This window comes from Chelonia mydas, chromosome 4 (genome assembly GCF_015237465.2).
Source record: "Chelonia mydas isolate rCheMyd1 chromosome 4, rCheMyd1.pri.v2, whole genome shotgun sequence".
Lineage (NCBI taxonomy): Eukaryota > Metazoa > Chordata > Testudines > Cheloniidae > Chelonia > Chelonia mydas.
Genome location: NC_057852.1, coordinates 120928959 through 120951820, shown reverse-complemented (window position 1 = coordinate 120951820; position 22862 = coordinate 120928959). Strand labels below are relative to the sequence as shown.

Below are 22862 nucleotides of genomic sequence, written 5' to 3'. Positions count from 1 at the left end.
ACCCCCCAATCTCAAGGATTATTTGAAACAGTTGCCTATCCCACTAGCTTCAGAATAAAATGTGAAAATCAGAACACATATGCTAGCTAGGGCAAAAATTTAAATTTCATCATTATTACCACCTGATGTTCAAACAAAGGGCCTGATCCTGCAAAAAGCTGCACACGAATTACTTTATATAAGTGAATAACTGTCTGTATGTTTGTACACAAGGAAGTACTGTAGCTGAAACCATTGTTGTGAATGGCTGTTAGTTTCTGAATGTTGCTGCAAAACATGTTAATGTCGTTTTGATTGATTTATTTCTGTTTGCTACTTGAGTAGCTTGTTTTACCCGTTCTTTATAAATTCATTTTCTTATTGAGGCCAAGTGAAATATTAACATAATTTGAAGACCTCAGAATTTGAGTCTTTCATATTTTATTTTGATTTTGTGAAATTGATCCAAGTTTGGGAAAGACCTATTGAATATTATAGAGCATTTTTTAATGAAAAATCTTTATGAAATTTGAAAATTCAGGAAGAATCAGCTTTTGTCCAAAACACACACATTTCTGAAATATTTTATGTTTTGATGTGCATACTGCCATTTTGCAAAACTTTGGCAAAAATTATATTTTGGGGCTACAAAATGCTTTAGGTTCAAACTCCATGTATTTTCTAACATTTTGCAAACCTATTGAAAATTATTTTCACACAACACTCCTACTGATTCTGCCAAACCACCCAAAAGTAGTGTTAGAAAGTTGTAAGTAAAGTAAGTTCTAGGAGTGTAACATATGACTTTATATTATGTCAAAAAAACATTGTTGCTAAAACTAAACATTTTGGTTTTGCAGTGAAATTTGTTGATTTTTTTTTTATTTGGACAATCAGTGTAAACTGGGTTGAAACCACAAAACTGATTTCACGTGGGTCCTAAAATGAGTTTGAACTTTAATCTCCAGAAATGTAAAGATAGCAGTAGCTCCTGGAGCTTGATCCAGGGTGTAATCCTGCCCTTCTTCCTGAGTAAGGGGGATGTGAGAAGGTTCCATTTTAGCAATTTTGAAGCAGTTGGGTGATTGGTACCAAAGGATTAAGTTATCATTGGGTTATTTCATTTTTGGGAGTGGTATCCGTCTTGGCTCAAGGTCTAAAATTTCTGGTTGCTAAGCTTTGAGGCTTTCCAGAACAAAATAATGAATTGTCCTAAATGTGTATCAGTTACACATATATATATTATATTAAATCACAAAACAACATTATGATAAAACTAAGATTTTTCTCTTAAATCTACTCCATCAATGAGATTAAAAGTTTTGGCTAAAAGTTCCAGATTGACACATTATTATTAAACTGAAAAAAAAAGTCTTGTAAGAGGATTGTCTACATTCTGGACCAATAAGCTTTCAGAGAGCTGACTATTTTTAAATTGAGGTGTGCAAAGAAGCATTTAGAATATACAAATGTGCATCCTAATCTTACAATCCGTTAAATTTCAGTAGGACCAAAGCTTTGTTATGTAATAAGAATTAAAAACACATAAAGATTCATTTTTAATGCGTAAAATAAAAAATTTGTTTAGGACGCAGACTTGGTATGCAGAATTTTAGCCCAGAGTGAAATGCAGCTGTTCTAAATTGCAAAACTGCTTACAGTAGCAATCTTGATTATCTTAATTATAATGCTGCTAGTGAACATTGCTGCAATTGAAAAAGTTCCTAATTAATATAAAATCTAATTTCAAGGCAGCATTGAAAATAACTGAAGGTCTTCATTGAGAATAAATATGCTAATGGTTGACATTTTAATGGCTTTCATTTTCTGACAAAAATTTGTCAATTTTGGGTTTTCTTCTAAATAGAGTTTTTTGAACTCATATCCAAAGCTCAAAGTAACAGAGCAGATGACCAACGTGGGCTGCTAAGGAAAGAAGACCTTGTTCTACCTGATTTTCTTTGTTTACCTCCCAGTGGACAAGAACCACCCTCATCTACACCAGTGAGCTCTAAAGGTCTCAGCAAGAGAATTGCAAAAAATGATGGCAAGGATAAATGTGCACAGCCAAGTGGAAAACTGGAGTCTATGCAAAACTGTAATGAAAATTCAATTAAGAAAACAGGTCATTCAGAAAATAAACATAAGTCTGCTTTGACAACGCTCAACAGTCAGAAGACTTACGATGTTCCTTTCAGTGCCCCATTGTCTCCAATTGCACATGTACAGGAAAACAATACAACAATATGGAAAAGGCAATCAAGAGAATTACAGGCTGAAGGCATACAGACTATAGATGATGAAAATGTAGCAGACTTGACTCTTGTGGCTGAAGGAGATATTAGTAGCCCTAACAGCACCTTACTGCCGCCACCACCAACACCACGATCAGACATCAGTAAACTCACAGAAGCCAACTATCCACCACCAACTCCACTGGCAGGTAATCAGGAAAATTCTGGATATCAAAGATCCAATTCAGGTATTTCTAGTTTTTAATAGTCTTTCCTTTTATGTAAAATTATCTTCCCTTTCTATTGTTTATCACTACAACAAACAAACAAAACTATCTCTGCACATTACATTTTAATTTTAAATAAGTTTTATTCCTTTATTCACTGTTAAGTTACATTTCTGGTTGCCTTTAAAACATATTTTTGTTTGGACTGAGTACGTGTGTGCTAAACAAAATGAAAGGCTGCAAGTGACCTTTCAGAGTGAGACTTTAATGCACACATTAAAAAACAAACACAATATTTGCTATAATTAAAACAACAAGGAGTCTGGTGGCACCTTAAAGACTAACAGATTTATTTGGGCATAAGCTTTCGTGGGTAAAAAAACACTTCTTCAGATGCATGGTGGTGGTTTTTTATCCATCTTCAGATGCAAGAAGTGGTTATTTTACCCACGAAAGCTTATGCCCAAATAAATCTTGTTAGTCTTTAAGGCGCCACCAGACTCCTCATTGTTTTTGTGGATACAGACTAACATGGCTACTCCTCTGATGCTATAATTAAGTAATTTACGGTTTAATCTCATACATCACACAATACTTAAATATAAATATCTGACCTGCTTACCAGTGACTCAGTAACATTTTCTGAACCATTAGTAACAATGAGATTAAATCATTAGGGTTTTTAGTATCACAAGTTTAATGTTTTCCTCCCCCCCACACACACTTTTTTTTTTTTTTTTTTTTAAACATTTGGCAGTTCCGGTGTTGTAGGAAGAACTCTAAATATATGTTGAAAATTGCAGCACTGTTTACAGTAAAACAGAAACAGGATAAATCTTGAATATTTTTAATCTTTAATAAATTATATTTTTATCTAAAAATATAACCCTTACACTGTTTCTCTTTTCTCCTTTGGTACCCAAAGCAATAGATTGCATTAAAATATAATTCCCAAAGTTTTCATATTTGAAACAGCTTATTCTAGCAGACCATTTTTAAGAAAATGGAGGACATTAGAATGTAAGTTTCAGCAGTATCACGGATCAGTATTATTCCTCATAAACATGAACTCATAATAATTGCTATTACCAGAAACAAGAAGTGATAGATTGAGTGTTGTGGCATTTACATTTTACAGTCATTGTACTGTACTCTTTAATGAAAAATATAAGAAAAGGTATCTGTGCTAAAGTTATTTTTGATGTTTCAGTGCCATGATTTGTTTCACATTTCTTTGTGATGTGAAAATATACCTTTGAATTATTTATCTTTTTACAGAGAGTATTTGATCCTGTTTCTTATCTGTACTGCCAATGATTTGTAAATATTTCTTTGATTGTTACATGCTTACAAATGGCAATGTGAACTATTGCATCCTGCTGCTCTTAACAAAACAAAACAAGCTCTATCTTAATAGTAGTTGCAAAATGTTCTATAAATGCTACCAGTTTAATTCTTTAAATTAGATTTTAAACAGACTTGTAATCTAGATGCCTCCATAGGAGAACACACAAAGTGTATTTAAGACATGTTTATGTACATATTTATATATCTGTGACAGTGTCCTTTTGATGAGTGTACAAGATGGAATTCAATTTGCATCCTTTTCAATGGAAGCTGATATAAGAACATTTGCACTTAAAAACATTATGAACTTACAATATTTTAATGCATGCCATACCTTTCTGTGTAACTGCTGTACTTTCACTTTTCTTACTTTCTACTTTCACTTTGTAGAGATCTTTATGTAGTTTTCACATGTATTTTGTATCTTTGTTCTTTCAGGAGTAATAAATTCTATACCTACTTATACAAGACTGGTTTAAGCTTTGATTTTCTTCATTATTTTAAAAATATTCTGTCTTTGTAGAAACTTACAGGCCTAATTTAACAGATTGAATGCAATTAAAATGTAAATATTACATTAACCTTACTATATTTTAAATGTCCTAATATTGGTTCATCTATTTAACATAGTGGTATCGGTTCAGATCTTGTAACATACATATTAATAGGTATCGACTAACAAAATTACAATGAGACAAACTTGATAGTAGAGAAATTATGAGGAGAAAATTTAATATCCTAAATACAGGCCCTTTAAATAGGGCCAGATGTTGCATTTAGATTCTGGCAGCTCCCATTGAAATCAGTGGCAGCTGCAGGCACACACCTACAGACAGATAAGAAAGCAGATTGGCCTATAGTACTTATACAGTGTGGGTAGTATGTCTATTGCAATTAATGTAAACCATGTTGTAATTTGAAAAACAAAGTATTTAAATCTTAGAAATCTTTACTTCTCAAATTCCTTGTTACCTCCTGTCACATACAAAGTGTATTTTGATTCTTTGAGTAAGAACGACGACGACTTTGAATAATAGTAACAACATTGAATTCTCTGAAAAAAGATTATTTTCTGTCTTTGGGTTCATGGGCTAAATCCTGTACTCAATCATTTCTTTTTCTTACTCTGTAAGAGTCACCAATGTTTCACTGGTCTCTGAAGTGAATTGGTATTCTCAGTTCAGTTGTAAGTGAAGCCACCAACATAAGGGCTCCTTCATTTGGCAGTCTCAGCTATTGAAACTGAACTACCCTTTTCACTTCTAGAGATGGGCTCTCCACAGCAGGATTGCAAAACCTGTTGGAGCACCTTATCTTTTAACCTTTTTTGCTGACTGAGGCCTCCATTTTTCCCAATTTGTCAGTATATTAACTTACAGTTGTTGGTCTCTGTGAAAGAAGACAAAGCCCTTTTTAACCCATTGCTGCAATTCCCTGTTTGAAGGCAGAGACAGACTTTTTTAACAACAGATAACTAATAATCTCCCTGTGGAATTACACCAGAATGTAATGATTTTCATTTTTATTCTGAGGACAAGTGATCATGTACTTTACCTTTGTGTCACAGACACCATTGAGGGCTTTTGCCATAATTAAATATGATAGCTTTACACAATTAAATGAAAGCCCTATAAAAATAATCTTAAATGTAAAAAGTAATTTTCATCTCAAAAGTCCCAAAGCACATAATAAAATAATGTGCACACTATAGACCAGTATGGGGATCATTTCATCCCCACTGAAAGGCAGCCATGGTCTGGGTGTCTAACAGCTTACAGTCCTATTCGCAACAGTGTAGGACTGTTTCCAGATGAAACTACAGAAGTAATTTGAGGCATACAGAATGCAATTAGCTAGGGCATCAAGGTAAACCCCACTAAGAAAAGTGCCATCGTATATTGAATGATCACAGTGGAAGATCCTCTGTTTTAAGTCACATCTGAAATATGGTCTCTCCAGCAACATATTGGTTCAGTACAGACTCAGAGACTAGAAGACCATCTACAAAATCACGAGTATTAAAGGCCACACCTTGAAGCTACCGTTTTTCTGACGAAAAAGAATTGGATTCTGGTGCCATTCAACACCACTAAGTAATTAGTTATAGGAATTGTGCCACACAATTTATGTGCTCCTTCTGCTCACAAGATTTGTAGTTAATGTAAAACATTTGGAGTAGATCATTGGCTGGTGTAAATCAGCACATCAGATTTAAGTAAATGGAACTACTCCTATTTACTCTAGTTGCAGATCTGGTCCTCCCTCCCTAACCTCAGAGATGGAATGCACTAGTTCCCAGTCCTGGCTGGTTTTGGAGTCAGCAAGGTAGTTTAAATTTTGCTCTGTTTTACCATATAGCATTGCAGGAGGTCGTGACTATGCCAACAAGCCCTAAAATATTTTATTTATTTCCTCAAAGTATTATACCCTGAGCATTATACCATGTGTTTGGTGGGTAGATCCTTTTCTAAAATGTCCAAAGTATGTTCAGTTACCTTGAGCATGTCTGCACTTGGTCAGATATTTACTCCTGGGGGAATTCTGTGCCAAAAAATTAAAAACTCTGTGCACAATATTTTAAAATTCTCAAAAATTCTGCATATTTTATTTGTTAAAATAACGCAATATACAGTAATCACTCCGGTTTAAATTATTGTGATAATTTATTTCAAAATACCTGTCAACACATATGTCAACAATACAGACACCAGGAAAAAAAAACCCACAAGAGTAGAGAGTTAAAGAAACCCCTACAGCAACCCAATTCCAGCTGGAGGGAGCTGTGTGGGGCCCCCAGAGCCCAGACACATGAAATCCCATCCCTCTAGAGCGCAGCTGCAGGGCACCCCCTGGCCCAGACACCTACACCCCTTTTCCCCCATAGCCCAGCCATGGGGTACCCCCCAGCCCAGACACCCACACACTGCTCCCGCCAGAGCCCAGCCATGGGGCACCCCCAGACACCAGCACCCACCTCTCCACAGAGCCCAGCCATGGGGCAGCCCCCAGCCCAGACACCAGCACCCCCAGAGCCTTTACACCCCTCCAACTTCTTTACTGACTCATCGGGGTACATGGTGTGTTGCGGCCCTGCCCTTCCTCACCCTTTGCCAGAGCTAGCTGGGTGTCCCAGGCCATCTCCCGTCCCTGGGAGAATGAGGATCAAAGAGCATGCAGCCTCCAGCCTAGCCAGGCTGGGCGCTCAACTCACTGCAAGCTGGGCACTGCAGAGTCCAGTGGCCCTAGTGGTGGCCAGAAATTCTTCAGAGAAAACAGGGAATTTTGCAAAATTCTGCATTCCACAGTGGCGCAGAATTCCCCCAATAAAATATTTCATGAGTCTTAAAGAAACTACCTGAGAAAATCCAAGTACCTTGCTTAGATTTGCTTCTCAGTTCAAGGTATGGTTCATACAAAAGAGCAATAAATCCACTGAAGTACTGTGCACTCTGCATAAATGTATACACCTTTTCATGGTAGGATTTTTTACAATCAGCATGAGTGAATAGTAACAATATATAGACTCTAAACGAAAGGGAGGGAATGATGAAAGAAACCAGAAGATGAGGTTATCTAAGGAACTGCCTGTTCATTAACTCTTTGGAAACTGCAGACATGAGCACATGTCCTCCTAAGCATTCAGACTTCCAAACTTCTGCTTTTTGTTTGTTTATAATCCTATGTAAGAGCCCAGCTGTGCAATCCGTACTCACCTTGGTGAGCCTTTTAGTTACAGCTGAGCTCCAGTGTAGTTGTAGATGTTTTAATTATCCATATAAGTATAACAATAATACTTAGTTCTTACACAGAGCTTTTCGTTGGTAGATCTTAAAGTACTTCCAGTTCTTTTTTAATCCTTCTAAATTCTTGTAGACAGCTCTTCAACTTGTGGAAATTGTTGCATTTGAAATCAATGGAGCTAGGACAATTTACACCAGCTGAGCATTTGGTCCTTGGCTGTAATGCTATCAGATGGCAATTCCACAGGCTAACTGTGCTGCATAACAAAGTATTGACTTATATCAGTGTTCAATTAGCTGACTTTCAATTTCATTGATTATCCCATTCCTATAATATAAGAGAGTAAATAGGACCACACAGTTTACCCTCTCCATGTCATTCATTATTTTTTATACCTTAATTGTGTTTGCTTTTTATCTCCTCTATTTTTACCCTTGCAAAAAATGAAGTTTAAGGCGTTTTGTACAGTACTGATTGCTTAGATATGATGGTAAAGGGCACTAAAGAAAAATTTTAAATGTCTTTAATGAGAACAACACAGTACTTCCTCACAGTGATATGATGCTTCATTAATTTATATAACAAAATATTATTAATAATATCGCATTTTTATATTCCTGGACAGAAGTTGGTGTATAAGTGTAAATTATTCGTTGTTCTTGCTCGTTGTTGTTAGTATAATCTGGCATTGCAGAGAATACCATTTTTAAAAGGACATGAAAGTAGAGCCAGAGATCTGTTCTTATGGATAGAATAAGGAGAAGTAAGAGAAATATTTCATTGCCTCATATAGAACAAACATTCTGGAGTAGGAGTACAGTATTTATTCACCCATGCCACGCAAACAGTAGTTCAGATCAAGCTGATGCTTTGTTTGACATATTACCACATAAACACAATAATATATCTGCTATGGCCCCATTAAAGGGTAGCTGTAATTTAGCAGGCTGACATACCAGAAGAAGCTTCCTGCCTTTCCTCTGCTATTACTCAGTTGGTTTATCTAGAATTTCATCTAGTTCCCTGGAAAGTAAAAAAAGCTAACATTTCTGGTTTGAGGCATCCCTCTTCACTTTATCTAAAGCAGTGGAATATTATTGCATTATTTGGAATGTAGTTTAATTTTATAGAAACCTCTCTGTACAGAAGTTTTCTCAAGGATTTTCTGCAACAGCATGAAATTTGCTTTCGTTTGCATCCTAGGCAATTTTACACATCATACCAAAGTGATCTTAATTATATATTTATTAATAATTATGGTACCCGGATCTTATGGTACCCGGAAGTGTACTAGGTGTGTTATAGAATAAATATAAAGACATTAATTGAGATTTTCAAAGTCAGCTATGGAATTTGCTACACAACTCCCATGGGTTATATTATATCCCCATGGGAATTGTGTGGTTAAATCCCCTACTTGCCTGTGGGAAAATATATCATCATAGAAAACATGTTAACTGACATGTTTTAACTAACATGATGTTAAACATGACAACCTCTGGATCTTAAAGGAGAGTGTCAGGGAACGCTGCTTGTTAGGGGGCTTATTCCTTCACCCACTTACTTCCCTGGTCCTTCTCGCATGAACAGAGGGCAACAATACCCGAAGTCTAAAGGTGCAAACAATTAGATGTTTATTGGGGTGAACTTCCAGCAAGCATGATTCCAGTTTCCTTCCTTAGTGTCCCCCTTCCCAGCTCTGACACCACAGAGCCTTACCTGTGTCTCTGTTCCCATTCCTGCCCTTAGCAAAACATGATTCCAATTTCCCCACCCCCATTCCCTGTTCCCATTTCCCCCCCACACACACACACACTCACTTCCTGATTGATTGCAGATTATTTAGTAAAACTTGAGTTCTGCTTAGCTATACCTTAACCAATCATTTTACTGAAATTTAACTAACCAATCCTAACATATTGTAACATGATTATTTAACCAATTATATCCCACCACCTTAATTAGTTTACACCCAGCAAAATTAATTATACAGCAGATAGAAGCAATCACAGAACCAGACAGAGATTATGCAGACAAACAATAGGGAAATGGGGACTACAGTGATACAACAAACACACAAATGAGGATTTCACATCCCAGCTATTGATAAGTGAGTTCTTGCCAGACAGGATGCTATCAAACTAAGTTTCCTTTTACATCTTCTAGGCACTTCCCTTTCTCTTGAGGCGATAGGCATTATCAGGACAGGATTGTATTCCTAACAGCCCAATAGCACCTTATTTCAGTGTGACTAGGTTGGAATGTGAGGATGCGACCGTTCGCTTCCCAGCTTATGGCTGCCTCTGCTGCTTAGCCAAAGGCCTTAGCCTAAGAACAGAGCCTCAGACTGTCACTGTAAGAGAAGGCTCTTACACCAGCAGACAGTGATTTTGATTCTTTTATACTCTATAACTAGCCAAGTGATAAGAATACACCTAAATTCTTAGAGTATAGGCCTTTACAGACAGGCCTGAATATCTATATCCTAACTCTGCTCCCCCTCCTCTACTAAAAGTATAGGGAGTGTTCCCCCTCCTCATGTTTCAAACTGCTTTAACCCCTGCTTAGCAGTTTGTGTAGGCAGGAAAAAGTCATGCTGAAAAATGGCAAAGAGTCCTGTGGCACCTTATAGACTAACAGATGTATTAGAGCATAAGCTTTCGTGGGTTAATACCCACTTCGTCGGATGCATGTAGTGGAAATGACGTTGAAAAATGTGTTTTCTGCTTGAGGTTAAACGTAGAGCTCCACTCTAGGGTTAATGACAACCAGCTATCATATTCTTAAACATGATTGCTCTTATAGAATCATACTAATGTAGGGCTGCAAGGAACCTTGAGAGACCATGTAGTTTATCCTCCTGCAAAGAGGCAGGACCAAGTATGCATAGACCATCCCTGACATGTGTTTGTCTAACCTGTTCTTAAAAATCTCCAGTGACAGGGATTCTACAACCTCCCTCGGTAACCTATTCCAGTGCTTAACTATCCTTATAGTTAGAAAGGTTTTCCTAATATCTAACCTAAATGTTCGTTGCTTCAGATTAAGCCAATTACTTCTTGCCTTACTTCAGTGGACTTCGAGAACAGCTGAAGACAGCCTTCTTTATTAACAGTCTTCAAATACATTAAGGGCTGTATCAGGTCCTCCCTCAGTCTTCTTTTCTCAAGACTAATAAACGTACTCATTTTTTTAACTTTTCCTTATAGGTCAGTTTTCTAAACCAGTTATCATTTTGATTGCTCTCCTCTGGATTCTTTCCAGTTTCTCCACATCTTTCTTGAAGTGTAGCACTCAAAACTGGAGCTAGTACTCCAGCTGAAGCCTAACCAATGATACGTAAAGCAGAGCAATTACCTCCGATGTCTTACATCTAACACTCCTGTTCATACACCGCAGAATATTAGACTTTTTTGTAACTGCATCACATTGTTGACTCTGATTCAAATTGTGACCCGCTATAAACCCCAGATTTGTTTCACTAGTACTACTACCTAGCCCAGTGGTCCCCAGACTTTTCAGGGTTGAGTCCGCCTTACCCTGTCCTCCTCCTCCCCCCTGCACCTCCCCGCCCCGGGGCCCAGAGTGGAGCTGCAGCTCCAGGGAGGGGAAGAACGTGGACAGGAGTAAGGGGGCCAAGGCTGGGGGCAGGGGCAGGGCGGGGACTCCGGTGTGAGGCTGGCACCTTGGGCCAGGGCAGGAGCAGAGCTAGGTGTTGTTCTCTGCTTGCACCCTGTGGGGGCTGGCCTGAGCCCCAGCTGTGCCCCTCACCCCAAGTATTCCTCCCTGCCCTCCCCAAGGGGTGCACGCCCCACAGTTTGGGGACCTCTGACCCAGTAATTTCCCGTTTTGTAGTTGTGCATTTAATTTTTTTCCCTAAGTGTAGTATTTTGCACTTATCTTTACTGAATTTCATCTTGTTGATTTCAGACCAATTCTCCAGTTTATCAAGGTTGTTTTGAAGCCTAATCCTATCCTCCAAAGTGTTTACAATCCCTTCCAGCTTGGTGTCATCTGAAAATGTTACAAGGATACTCTCTACTCCACTATCCAAGTTATTAACGAAAATATTGAAATAGTACTGGACCCAGGACAGACCCCTGCAGGACCCCACTAGATACATCCTCCCTGTTTGAAAGCAACTAATCTCTGAGTGTGGTTTTCAGCCTGTTGAGCGGCTAAATTATAGTTATTCCTTCTAAGCCATATTTTCCAACTCTACTTATAAGTATGTCAGGTGGTACTGTGTCAAAAGTTTTACTAAAATCAAGATATACCACAGCTATTGCTTCTCTCACCATTCACTAGGCCATGGGGGCGGGGGGATAGCTCAGTGGTTTGAGCATTAGCCTGCTAAACCCCGGTTTGTGAGTTCAATCCTTGCGGGGGCCATTTAGGGATCTGGGGCAAAAATTGGGGATTGGTCCTGCTTTGAGGAGGGGGGTTGGACTAGATGATCTCCTGAGGTCCCTTCCAACCCTGATATTCTATGATTCCATGATTATCCCTGTTAAAGAAGGAAATTAGGTTTGGTATGATTTGCACTTGACAAATCCATGTTGGCTATTATCCTCTATGAGCTTAGAAATTGATTGTTAAATAATTTGTTCCCGTATCTTTCCAGGTATTGCAGTTATGCAGACTGATCTATGATTTCTTTTTGTTCACCCTTTTAACGATATGTACTGTGTTTACACTTCTCCAGCCCTCTGAGACCTCACCCATCCTTTGTGAGTTCTGAAAGATAATTGCTAATGGCTTGGAGATTGCTTCAGCTAGCTCCTTAAGTACCCTTCCCTGAATTTTGTCAGGACCTGCTAATTTGAATACATCTAACTTATCTAAATGGTCTTTAACCTGTTCCTTCCCTGCTCTCCCTCTTGTTGTTAATATTAATTGTGCTATGCATCTAGACACAATTAACCTTTCTAGTGAAGACTGAAACAAAATAGGTATTACAGTCCTCAGTCTTCTTGATGTCATTCACAGGTCTCCTTCCCTGCTAAATAGTAGATGTGCACTTTTCTTTGTCTTTCTCTTGCTCCTCATGTATTTGTAGACTCTCTTCTTTTTGCTTTTTATATCCCTTGCTAGGTGTAACTCATTTTGTGCCTTACCCTTTCCAATGGTGTCTCTGCATGCTTGTGCTATTCTTTTGTACCCATCCTTAGCAATTTGTCCATGTTTCCACATTTTGTAGGATTCATTTTTTATTTTCAGGTCATTAAAGAGCTCTTGATGCAGCCATATTGGTGTCTTTCTTACATTTCTTTCCTGTCTTTCCTTCATATCAGGATAGTTGATTGTTTTGCCTTTAATATTGTCTCTCTGAAAAACTGCCAGCTCTCCTGAACAATCTTTTTCCTTAGATGTTTTTCGTATGGAACCTTGCATTCCAGTTCTCTGAGTTTGTAAAAGTTTGCTTTTTTGACGTCCATTCTCCTTATTCTGATTCCGTCACTCCTTTCTTCCCTTAGAATAATGAAATCTGTCATTTCATGGTCACTTTCAAGTTGCCTTTCACCTTCAGATTCATATGTAAAACAACCTTCCTCCACCTTCTGAAATGAAATATTGTTCCCAACACATTCCAAGAACATATTGAAGATTTTGTGTTTTCCATATTATTTTTCCAACAGGTATCTGGGTAGTTAAAGTTCTCACTTTGGGCAAAATCATGTTTATTATATAGTTAAAACGTATTTGCTAACATGACACACTTTCTAAGTGTATGCATACCTTTGAAAATCTCAGCCTGAGTGCTCAGCCCAAAGCACTGATTTTGGGCACTGTACAAAATATTTGAGAGACCTAACAGCATGGATGGGGAAGACTTGGGATAGGGGAGCACCAGGGATATAATGATAAGATTGCATGATTAATGCCAGAGAATGGACCCAAGCTGTAACAATTCCTCTCAATTGTGGATACTGTTCTCAGCACCTTAAACTTGTATTTTAAGAAATCAGACACAATCAAGAATTGTCAAAAACAACGAGGAGTCCAGTGGCAAAAATTGTCAAGCATTATTCAAACAAGGTGTGTTCCCCCCCATTAACAAGCTAGGTTATTTCTCATCCTACTATATGCTACATTGGGTCTTACACTGAAATCTAGCAGTCCATAATTGGCAGCTTTCAGCTTAATAGAATGAATTGCAACTTCTGGGAACAGACGAATCTTGAGCTGAGTAAAAATAATATCTCAATAAGGTGATAAAATGAGGAAATGTGGTCCTCCCATTTTGTTCCATTATTTTTTCCTCCTCTGGTTGATGCTGGAAATGTTGCAATCTTCCTCTTTGGGTTTGCCCCTGCTGGTGTGAAGATTTTTGCGGAGTCAGTAGAGATTCATCCTGGACAATAATTTGTTTTATTAAGGCATCATTTACTGTATGCTCATTTTTGTATACATTGGATAATGCTAATTACAATTTCTAAACTAAGAAAGGTACAGACTAAATTATGGCAAAATTCACCTGAGTAGGTACCAAACTGGCATTTTTTCCCCGTCCTTATTGGTACATACAAAAATCTCCCAGTGGAATAGTAGAATACCCTGGTTGACTACTTGCTGTGAGGACCTGAGAGAAGAGTTTGCCCAGTGTAATTTAAAGACTGTAACTGTTTACAATAAATCAGAAGATACATAATTTGTTTTATTATTATTATTCTTTGTTAGGTATGAACCACAGAAAGAAAAAAGATTCACCAGGGGCTGCAGGAAACTTCTGTGAGCAAAGCTCTCACAAAACAAAGACCAACAGAAGCCTTAATCCTCTTGGTGGTAGGGATAATCTTCCCACTTCTGTAAACAGAGTAATTGATGTGGATGGAGTTAAACTGGAAGACAGTGGCACACGATCCTGTGATGATTCAGAAGGGAACCTCAGCTTCGAAGGCTGTATCTCTGAACTGAGATCTTGCCAGGGGAGGATGCGGACAGGAGTTTATAGGACATCAGACCTCCCCTCTCTGATTACTGTCAAGAGTGAGAAAAACAAGGGTACTGAGAATCAATACAAAGCTACTTTTGTTTAAATCTCTATTTTTAATTAACAGCTTCAGCATTTTTGCCTGGCATCGTTAGCACTAGAGCTATGCATTATGAGCATGTTCCTGCAAGTTACTCAGTGTTTTCAATTCCTATTGGCTTCAATGGGCATTTAAAATAGTCAGCATCTCCCAAGATCAGTACTTATATGAATTGGAACCTGTATAATGAAAAGTAGTATTTAAACAAAAGTGTTGAGATATTTAATTTTGTTCTGTCACCTAATGGACTTTCTAATGTTGTTTTCCATATCATGGTTCCTGTTGGTACTTTGACCAAATTGGTGAGATTAAAATTCTCACGGCATAAAGCCATCCTTTAATGTCTTTGAGAAAGACAAAGTCATTTTAAGTCCCACCTAGGTTTTTACAGAAGGTGGTCTTGGTTTTTCATCTTAATCTTCTAATGTATTTTCCTAGTCCACAGTATTCCTTGGTGCTGCTAGACTTGTATTTTGGATGAGAAGTGTACTATTCGTTATTATTTGGACAGCATTGAGACTCTTTGTTTGGCAAATCTTCCTGTCTACTGATAGCATTTGAGAAATCCAGGGGGAGTTCAATCTTGTTATAAAGATTACCTGAGTGGATATATGCATTCTGGCATGCTTTTTACACAGGCAGGAATCCAGATTCAAGAAAGCCATAAAGCTCATTCAGACAGAGCAAAGCAGCTTCTGTAGCTTGCCTTGGTAACATATCCATAGCAGTGATTTATAAAGCAGCTGCATGGAGGTCATCCAAATCTTTACATGGCACTGTTCTCTCTCTGTCTGTGAGTTTATTTTAATCTATAATTAAATATTCCTCTTCCTCCTTCTAGGTTAGATTGGTATTTTTAGCTAATCTTCTAAACTAGTGAGTAATTATGAAGGAAGAAGAAAGGATTCTTGGCTGTTCTCTGAATTTATTGTCTCTGCAGATCTACACTTGTTCTTCTTTCTTTCCCATTTCTTTTGAATTAGTAATGATTCTGGGAGCTGAAAGAGGTATTGAAGAAATGTGAAGCATGGGCCTCTATCAATCTCTGTTTGACACAGTCTTGAATGTATACATTAAGTTGCATATCGGTTCACTGCTTTGAATTGATTCTGGGACTCATGAGGCATAGTGCATGGCTCCTAGATTGTGGATCTGAAGAGGCAATAAATCTGGAGAACTACTGTTATTGCTAAGTAACCTATTTTTCATTGCTCCTCCTTCACGAAGCTTATCACAAATTGTGAACTTTTTCATAACAGGGAAATGCTATAGCAAATTAATCAGTTTTTAAAGCTCAGATGTATTTGCCATGTCTAAAGGGTTTGCAGATTCTTAAGATTATGCAACAGTAATATAAGACCTTCCCAATGTAAAGAATTATGGGCACAGCTCCATTAACTTCAGTGGAGTTTCACTTTTTTACACCAGTAGAGACTTTGGCCCTAGGTTTGGGGAACACATTTGCTAACATTAAACCCAGCTCAGTCAATTGTATGCTCAGGATTGTTTACTTTTTTTAATACAGTTGTTGGTGGATGAGTAATATATACCCGTCATGAAAAACAGCTGCTCCTTAACAAATTTCCAAAATTAAGATTGGACTGAGAATAACATTAAAGTTGTGCTGATACTGCAGTATCTTCTACAGTAGGGGCATTGAAAAACTCAGAGTATTCATAAGGAGATACGGAGACTTTCAGCTCTAAATTAGTGATTCAAATCTTACTTGTGCCAGTGGTAGCAGAAAGCTATCATCGGACTGTAAATGAAGTGAGTTGGTTATGGGAGTCCAGTTCCCTGTGGCTAGATACCTACATCACAGAAACCCACCATATTTGGAAGTAAGTGCAGTCATCCTGGCAGGGACTGAATAGGCACTGAGCCTGAAGTAACTTCTTATCCCTAGTGTAGCCTATAAGTATAGATATTTGCTAGATGAGGCATAGGTATAAGTTAAGGCAATAATGCAATGAGCCTACAAGCTGGTATAAACTAGCATCTGGTGGTTACTTGTCAACACTATAACGTAGTGGTTAAAGGACATTGGTGATGCGGTATGGGGGAGCTTTCCCTGCTGGTACTCAGCTGCTACTTGTTCTGTGGCTAAATGGAGAACTTAAGTCTTCAAAGTTTTCATACTGGCTGTAGATTGTAGTCCATAGGATACATTATTCTATATCTTCTTATACTGCATCTATAGGGTTAGTATAATTATCTTGAGAGATAATTTAAAACATCTCTGTATTCTTTAAGATGCTTTCCCCATATTCCAGCTGTCTTGTGTCATTGTATTGACACCATTATGATACAAATTCACTGCTGACAGGACAGGTTTTCATCTTTATAAATGTCCATGTTTTCGGCTGAGAGCTTTGCTCTGATCAAAGCAAAGTATCTTCACACATCAGTAATCCCCAACAAATGGGCTTCTTGCCATCTGCCCCTGAATATGTTGCACCTTGCGGTGTGTCTTTGAAAATCAACTCCTGCCCCAATACTGTAGTGAATATTTAAAACTGAAATGCAGTAGTTGGTGTCTAGGATGATTCCTGATCAAAATTTTGGTGGGACACTGTAACTTGCCTTAGCTGCATGTATACTCATCAAAGACCTGATCCTGTAAGTGATCCTCTGTTTGCAGAATTCCCATTGAAACCAAAGGGAGTTCTGTGTCCAAGATCTTAATGACACCTTTGAATGTGCCTCCCAGGCCTCTGCTATCATTACTAGACTTTAGTAGAACCTCAGAGTTATGAACTAACCGATCAACTACACACCTCATTTGGAACCAGAAGTATGTAATCAGTTAGCAGAGAGAAAAAAATAAAAAAAGAAGCAAATACTGTACACTACAGTACTATGTTAAACATAAACTACTAAAAGCACGGGGAAAGTTTTTTAAAAAGGTTTGACAAGGTAAGGAAACTGTTTCAGTGCTTGTTTCATTTAAATTAAGATTTAAAAAAGCATTTTTCTTCTGCATAGTAAAGTTTCAAAGCTGTATTAAGTCGATGTTCATTTGTAAACCTTTGAAAGAACAACCATAACATTTTGTTCAGAGTTACGAACATTTCAGAGTTATGAACAACCTCCGTTCCCAACGTGTTCATAACTCTGAGGTTCTACTGCATTCCCAGAAGTTCTACTACTTTTGCTGTGGGGTCCCCTACTGGAATGTTGACACATGCCCGGTGCCAGGGCATTGGAGCAATTCCCCTGTGTGGATACTTGATCTGAAAGAGCTATTTGGCTAAATTAGAAATGGGAATGGAGTTATAATATTGGGATGAAGGTGCATTTGTTTCACCCCAGTGGCAGAGCCATCTTTGTTCATCATAAACCTTTCACCTCTTCAAACATAATACTAATTTTAGAAATTAAATATCAGTTTGCCATTAAAACCTTTCTGTGGCTACTTAGCTGCTGAGGTGTAAGAAAGATCTGTTGTATTAGATTCTGAGGGCAGCAAACTGGATTTGACAGAATGGATATTCAACCAAGTTCAGAGAAATGAATGATGTAAAAGAAAGCTGCCTTAAAATGGGTTTTCTTAAACAGGGAGGGGGAGGGGAAGACAGGACCGGACTTGGCTGAATGCCTGGAAAGCACAGGACTGTGAACCAAGGAACCTGGAATACAGGAAAATAATTCTTCTCTATTTCAGCAATATCATATTCAAAACTGCCTCTGAATATGAGCCACATGTAAACTCCAGCTGCAGGAGTGGTGTTTAAAAATATGACCCCATACCTTAGGGCTCAAGGCAATTTATTGCTTAAGCTTAGAAATAATTAATAATATTAGCTTTACTTTGCAAGGTCTGGGAGAATATAGAAACTAAACCAACACAGTATTACTGCTGGAATCAGTTGCCAGGGTTAATGGAGTTAATAAAACAAAATGGATACAGCCAATCCCAGAATTGTATTTTCAAGAGTGATTGTGCTTTGAGCAATGTCCTGCATATTTAACTATTGGGTGACCTTATCAACATAACATGGTTTTAAGACAGGTTTCAGAGTAGCAGCCGTGTTAGTGTGTATCCGTAAAAAGAAAAGGAGTACTTGTGGCACCTTAGAGACTACCAAATTTATTAGAGCATAAGCTTTCGTGAGCTACAGCTTACTTCATCAGATGCGTACAGTGGAAAATATAGTGGGGAGATTTTATATACACAGAGAACATGAAACAACCACTGTGTCATGTTCTCTGTGTATATAAAATCTCCCCACTATATTTTCCACTGTATGCATCCGATGAAGTGAGCTGTAGCTCACGAAAGCTTATGCTCTAATAAATTTGGTAGTCTCTAAGGTGCCACAAGTACTCCTTTTCTTTTTATGGTTTTAAGATGCATTGTTATATTGTGATTTCCACTAAAATTGAGAGCTAGTAGCACTTTAAAAACAATCAGCTTAATTGATTTACTTTTTGATGGCTTAGTCCTCTATCTTGTCAATCAATTCCTGAAGACAATGGTCCAGATTATGGACCTTATACTCTTCACTTATGCCAGTTTTACACTGGTGCAGCTCCATTGATTTCAGTGGAGTTACTCCTGTCTTTCCTAACAAGTGTAAATGAGTCCAGAATCTGGTCTCTGTCACATTGGTGTACATTTGGAGTAGTTCCACTGACATGATGATGATGTATGTAAGATCAGCATTTAGCCAAGAAGCAGTAAAAATGATGATTCAAGTGAAATCCAGATCTATCTATATTCTCACTTCGTTAAAATTAAATTGTTCATGTAGGGGTTTTTTAATGATTCTCCATCAGACTGGGTATCATTTAAATGACAAAAAATAATTTGATTATGGTGTTACAGCCCTGATTCAGTCTCCCCTTTGGATGATCGCCACTCTGTTATATTGGCCAAACTTTGGATCCCCTGTGCTTTCCAAGCATCTGGATCTGAGCAACTTCCAGGCACTGTGTCTTAGGTGTCTCAGGAACACTTCAAGGGTGCAGACTCCCTGTCTGGCACCCCTTCTTGGAATGTGGGACCCTGTGGTCCAACTGCCTTTTGCCCTGTGCCTCTCAAACAGCATAAGAGAGTTACAGATCTATACAAAACAACAAACACCTGAACACATTTCCCTCTCTCAGAGACCTCACCATTTCTGAGTCTTTTGGATTCTGTTCAGTGTCTTTCAGGGGAGTAAGGTCCCTCTTGCCCCATTCCTCCTTGATGAGTCTTTTGGTTCTGAGAGTGGTTTCACCCCTTGCCAGAGAGCATGTTATTTTTAAAACCAGGTTCTGAGACCTCTCTCTGCTTCTCTTCTTATACTGGCATTTTCCATTCTCCGACCCCACTGGGTAGGTTTGCTGGCAGAGGGTTCTTAAAAGTCAATGGGTTGGCCAGTAGGCTCCATTGTTCCACTCGGGTATGGCTGTTCAAGGTCTATGGCCCTCTTTCGGTTTTTCAGATATAGTCTGTTTTCTGCCACAAAATGGTGATTCGAATGCACACTGACTGTTACAAGTACAAATAGTGTTCATAATATCAAATGGGATTCATAATTGGACACAGGCACATTCCCCAAACTGCCAGAGGTAATACCCAAAAAAAGCAATGCTACCCAATATTAGTTATGTGGACCATATTGGACAGCTTCTGAATAGCACTGACAATGATTACTATCATTTAGAGTTGTTTCTCCTAACATTTGATATAATATATTAAGGATGATACCAGATGCATGTATCCCATAGAGACCAGCAAATAGCATGAGATACTGCAGGATGTACCAATAGTATCGAAAAGTATCAGTGACACCGTACAACCACCCTGGGCCAGATTTTCAAAACTACTGAGCTCCCCTTTAGCAGATCAGTGAAATGGCCAACTATTATAAAGTGCTCTGCATGGGGACGACTGCTGATTGCTGAGCACTTTTTAATATCTGGGCACTTCGTTTTACTGGTTACAAAGCTTGAGACAAAGTCTTGGACTCAGGTCTGTCTCAGTCAATGCAGTTTAATAATTTCTTCCCAGTGTACGTGGGGAAACTAAGAGCATTGCAGCTGCACAAGTTCATCCAGGCCACCTAACTCCATCCCACAGCGCAGTACCTTATGTTTAGAAATTACTCTAATCCGCTGCTACAAACTGTGGGAGCTATGGGAACTATGGGATAGGTGCTTCTGAAGTCCCAAAATGCACTGGGACAACCATGGCTGTAAGACACTTTGTGTGGATGTGCCAAACCTCTTCTGGGAAAAACAGTGTTGGTGTGTGGATGGGCTGAACTGCGGCAATGACAAGTAGCCACACCCACCTTTCTCAATCCGCCTGTGTCCTTAGAGCAGTTTCCATATCCTAGTGCCTACCCTGAAGGATGTAGAGTGCTGAGCACCCAGGTTAGGTCCATCAGGCCTGATCCAAAGTCCATTGAAATCAACAGAAAGACCTTTATTGACTTCAAGGGTTCATGAGTCAGGCTGTTAGTGTAGATCCACCATTATGTTTAGACTGACTACTTGTAATAGTTTCAGATAACAATTATCTCTTGTGAGAAATGTTGGTGGATAAGCTGTTCATAAATTCTGAATGATTTCTAAGTATCTTCAAAATCCGAGGAAGCCTAATATTACATACAAACCTGCATATTTTTAAAACTGGAAGACAAGGAAAGAAAGTTGTTTTAATTTTTTACCCTGAGCTTGAATCTGTTGGACCATGTAAAAATGTTGCCTTCTGGAATTTAACTTGTATTCTTGTTTTACTGGTGATTTTGATTTTAAACAGCTATATTGTGACTTTGTAATTTTAAAATAGTTACTGGGTTAATTTCTCCATCCACACAAAATTGTTGTGAAATTTTATACAACACAAGAAATCACTGTTTATAGACACATAAATATGTCAAATTAATTTTAAATACTAATTGTGTAATAAGTAAATAATTTGTACTGTTGGAGCTGATATTTCATTTATGTTGGCAATTTGTGATTTAATTCAGTTTGACAAAGGGAAATAAGGGAACCCTGAAAATAATCATGTAATGTGCCTCTAACTACACAATTTAAAAAAAAAAAGTATGTTAGTTGTTTTTAACAAACTTGTGATAATCAGAAAATGAAACAAGACTGAAAGTTGTTCAAATTTTATTATAATTCATAAAGATGTGTTCCTATACCTGACCTTTGCAAATAAAATCAACTGATATTTTAGCATTTGATAACGTATATATATATATTCCTTTAAAAGGAAATTGTTAAGTGTTTTTGATCAAAATTGGTATTCCTTGAAAATGGGCTTTGCCTTCTGGAATCCAACAATAGCAGGCCAGATATTTGGCCTTTAATGCATCCCCTTTGTACTATTCTATCAGTGTAAAGGGAACTTAAAGCTACTTTAAGGCAGTAGATGAACATTCTCCTTATGTATTAAGAAAAGGAGGACTTGTGGCACCTTAGAGACTAACCAATTTATTTGAGCAGAGTGATCACTTTAGATAAGCTATTCCCAACAGGAGAGTGGGTTTGTTTTGGGGGGGGGTAAGGGGGGGAAACCTGGAAATGGCCCACCTTGATTATCATACACACTGTAAGAAGAGTGATCACTTTAGATAAGCTATTACCAGCAGGAGAGAGGGGTGGGGGGAGAGAAAACCTTTTGTAGTGATAAACACCCATTTTTTCATGATTTGTGTGTATAAAAACAAACATCTTCTGTATTTTCCACAGTATGCATCCCATGAAGTGAGCTGTAGCTCACGAAAGCTTATGCTCAAATAAATTGGTTAGTCTCTAAGGTGCCACAAGTACTCCTTTTCTTTTTGCGAATACAGACTAACACGGCTGTTACTCTGAAACCTGTCCTTATGTAGTGGAATTCTCATCTGGATCCTCTTGCATATATTTCAGGTGGGCTAGCCAACAGAATGGCTCCTTGGGAGTCAATACCTGTCAAGACTGCTCTAACTTGTGCCGTGGGCTTGTTCAGCCTTGTCAGGTGCCAGGATCAGGGCAATGGAAAAGCGACAGAAAGCCACCTGTGTCCTCCTCACACTGGTGCACCATACAGTGTTATGGCCTCCTAACACGTTCCCTCCCCTTGCCTCCCTCCCTATTTAAAACATGGCATTTACTGTTTTCCTCATTTTGAGCTTGAACCTGCACTGCATAGGCGTAAAGTGTAGCAAGGTTAAAAGTGGTAAGTGGGAGTATTACCTGCCTTATAGCATGAATAGTGCCTGAGTGAAGTCTCTTCATTGCTTGCTGAGTTCACACTGAATCTCTCACATAACAGCATCTGTGAGTAATGCTTTCTACAATCTCTGGTTGGCTAGGAA

General features: G+C 38.3%; 1 protein-coding gene and 1 long non-coding RNA gene across 15 annotated transcripts in view; one reads left to right on the top strand and one right to left on the bottom strand.

Annotated features, from left to right (window-relative positions):
- RGS12 (regulator of G protein signaling 12) overlaps nucleotides 1-21029 on the top strand; it is a 186314-nt gene extending 165285 nt beyond the window's left edge. For 8 of the 14 annotated variants that reach the window (XM_037898156.2, XM_037898160.2, XM_043544726.1 and 5 more), the window contains 2 exons: nucleotides 1847-2461; nucleotides 14210-21029. In XM_037898156.2, coding sequence (XP_037754084.1) covers nucleotides 1847-2461; nucleotides 14210-14568 — 974 coding nt within the window. In that variant the 3' untranslated portion in view covers nucleotides 14569-21029. Of the gene's footprint in view, nucleotides 1-1846; nucleotides 4256-14209 lie in introns of those variants that run through there. The other 6 variants (XM_037898165.2, XM_037898162.2, XM_043544728.1 and 3 more) reach the window with 5 other exon arrangements.
- Nucleotides 14378-22862, bottom strand: part of LOC122465402 — a 47879-nt gene continuing 39394 nt past the window's right edge. The window contains exon 4 of the long non-coding RNA XR_006290215.1: nucleotides 14378-14509. This is a non-coding gene — a long non-coding RNA (uncharacterized LOC122465402). The remainder of the gene's footprint in view (nucleotides 14510-22862) is intronic.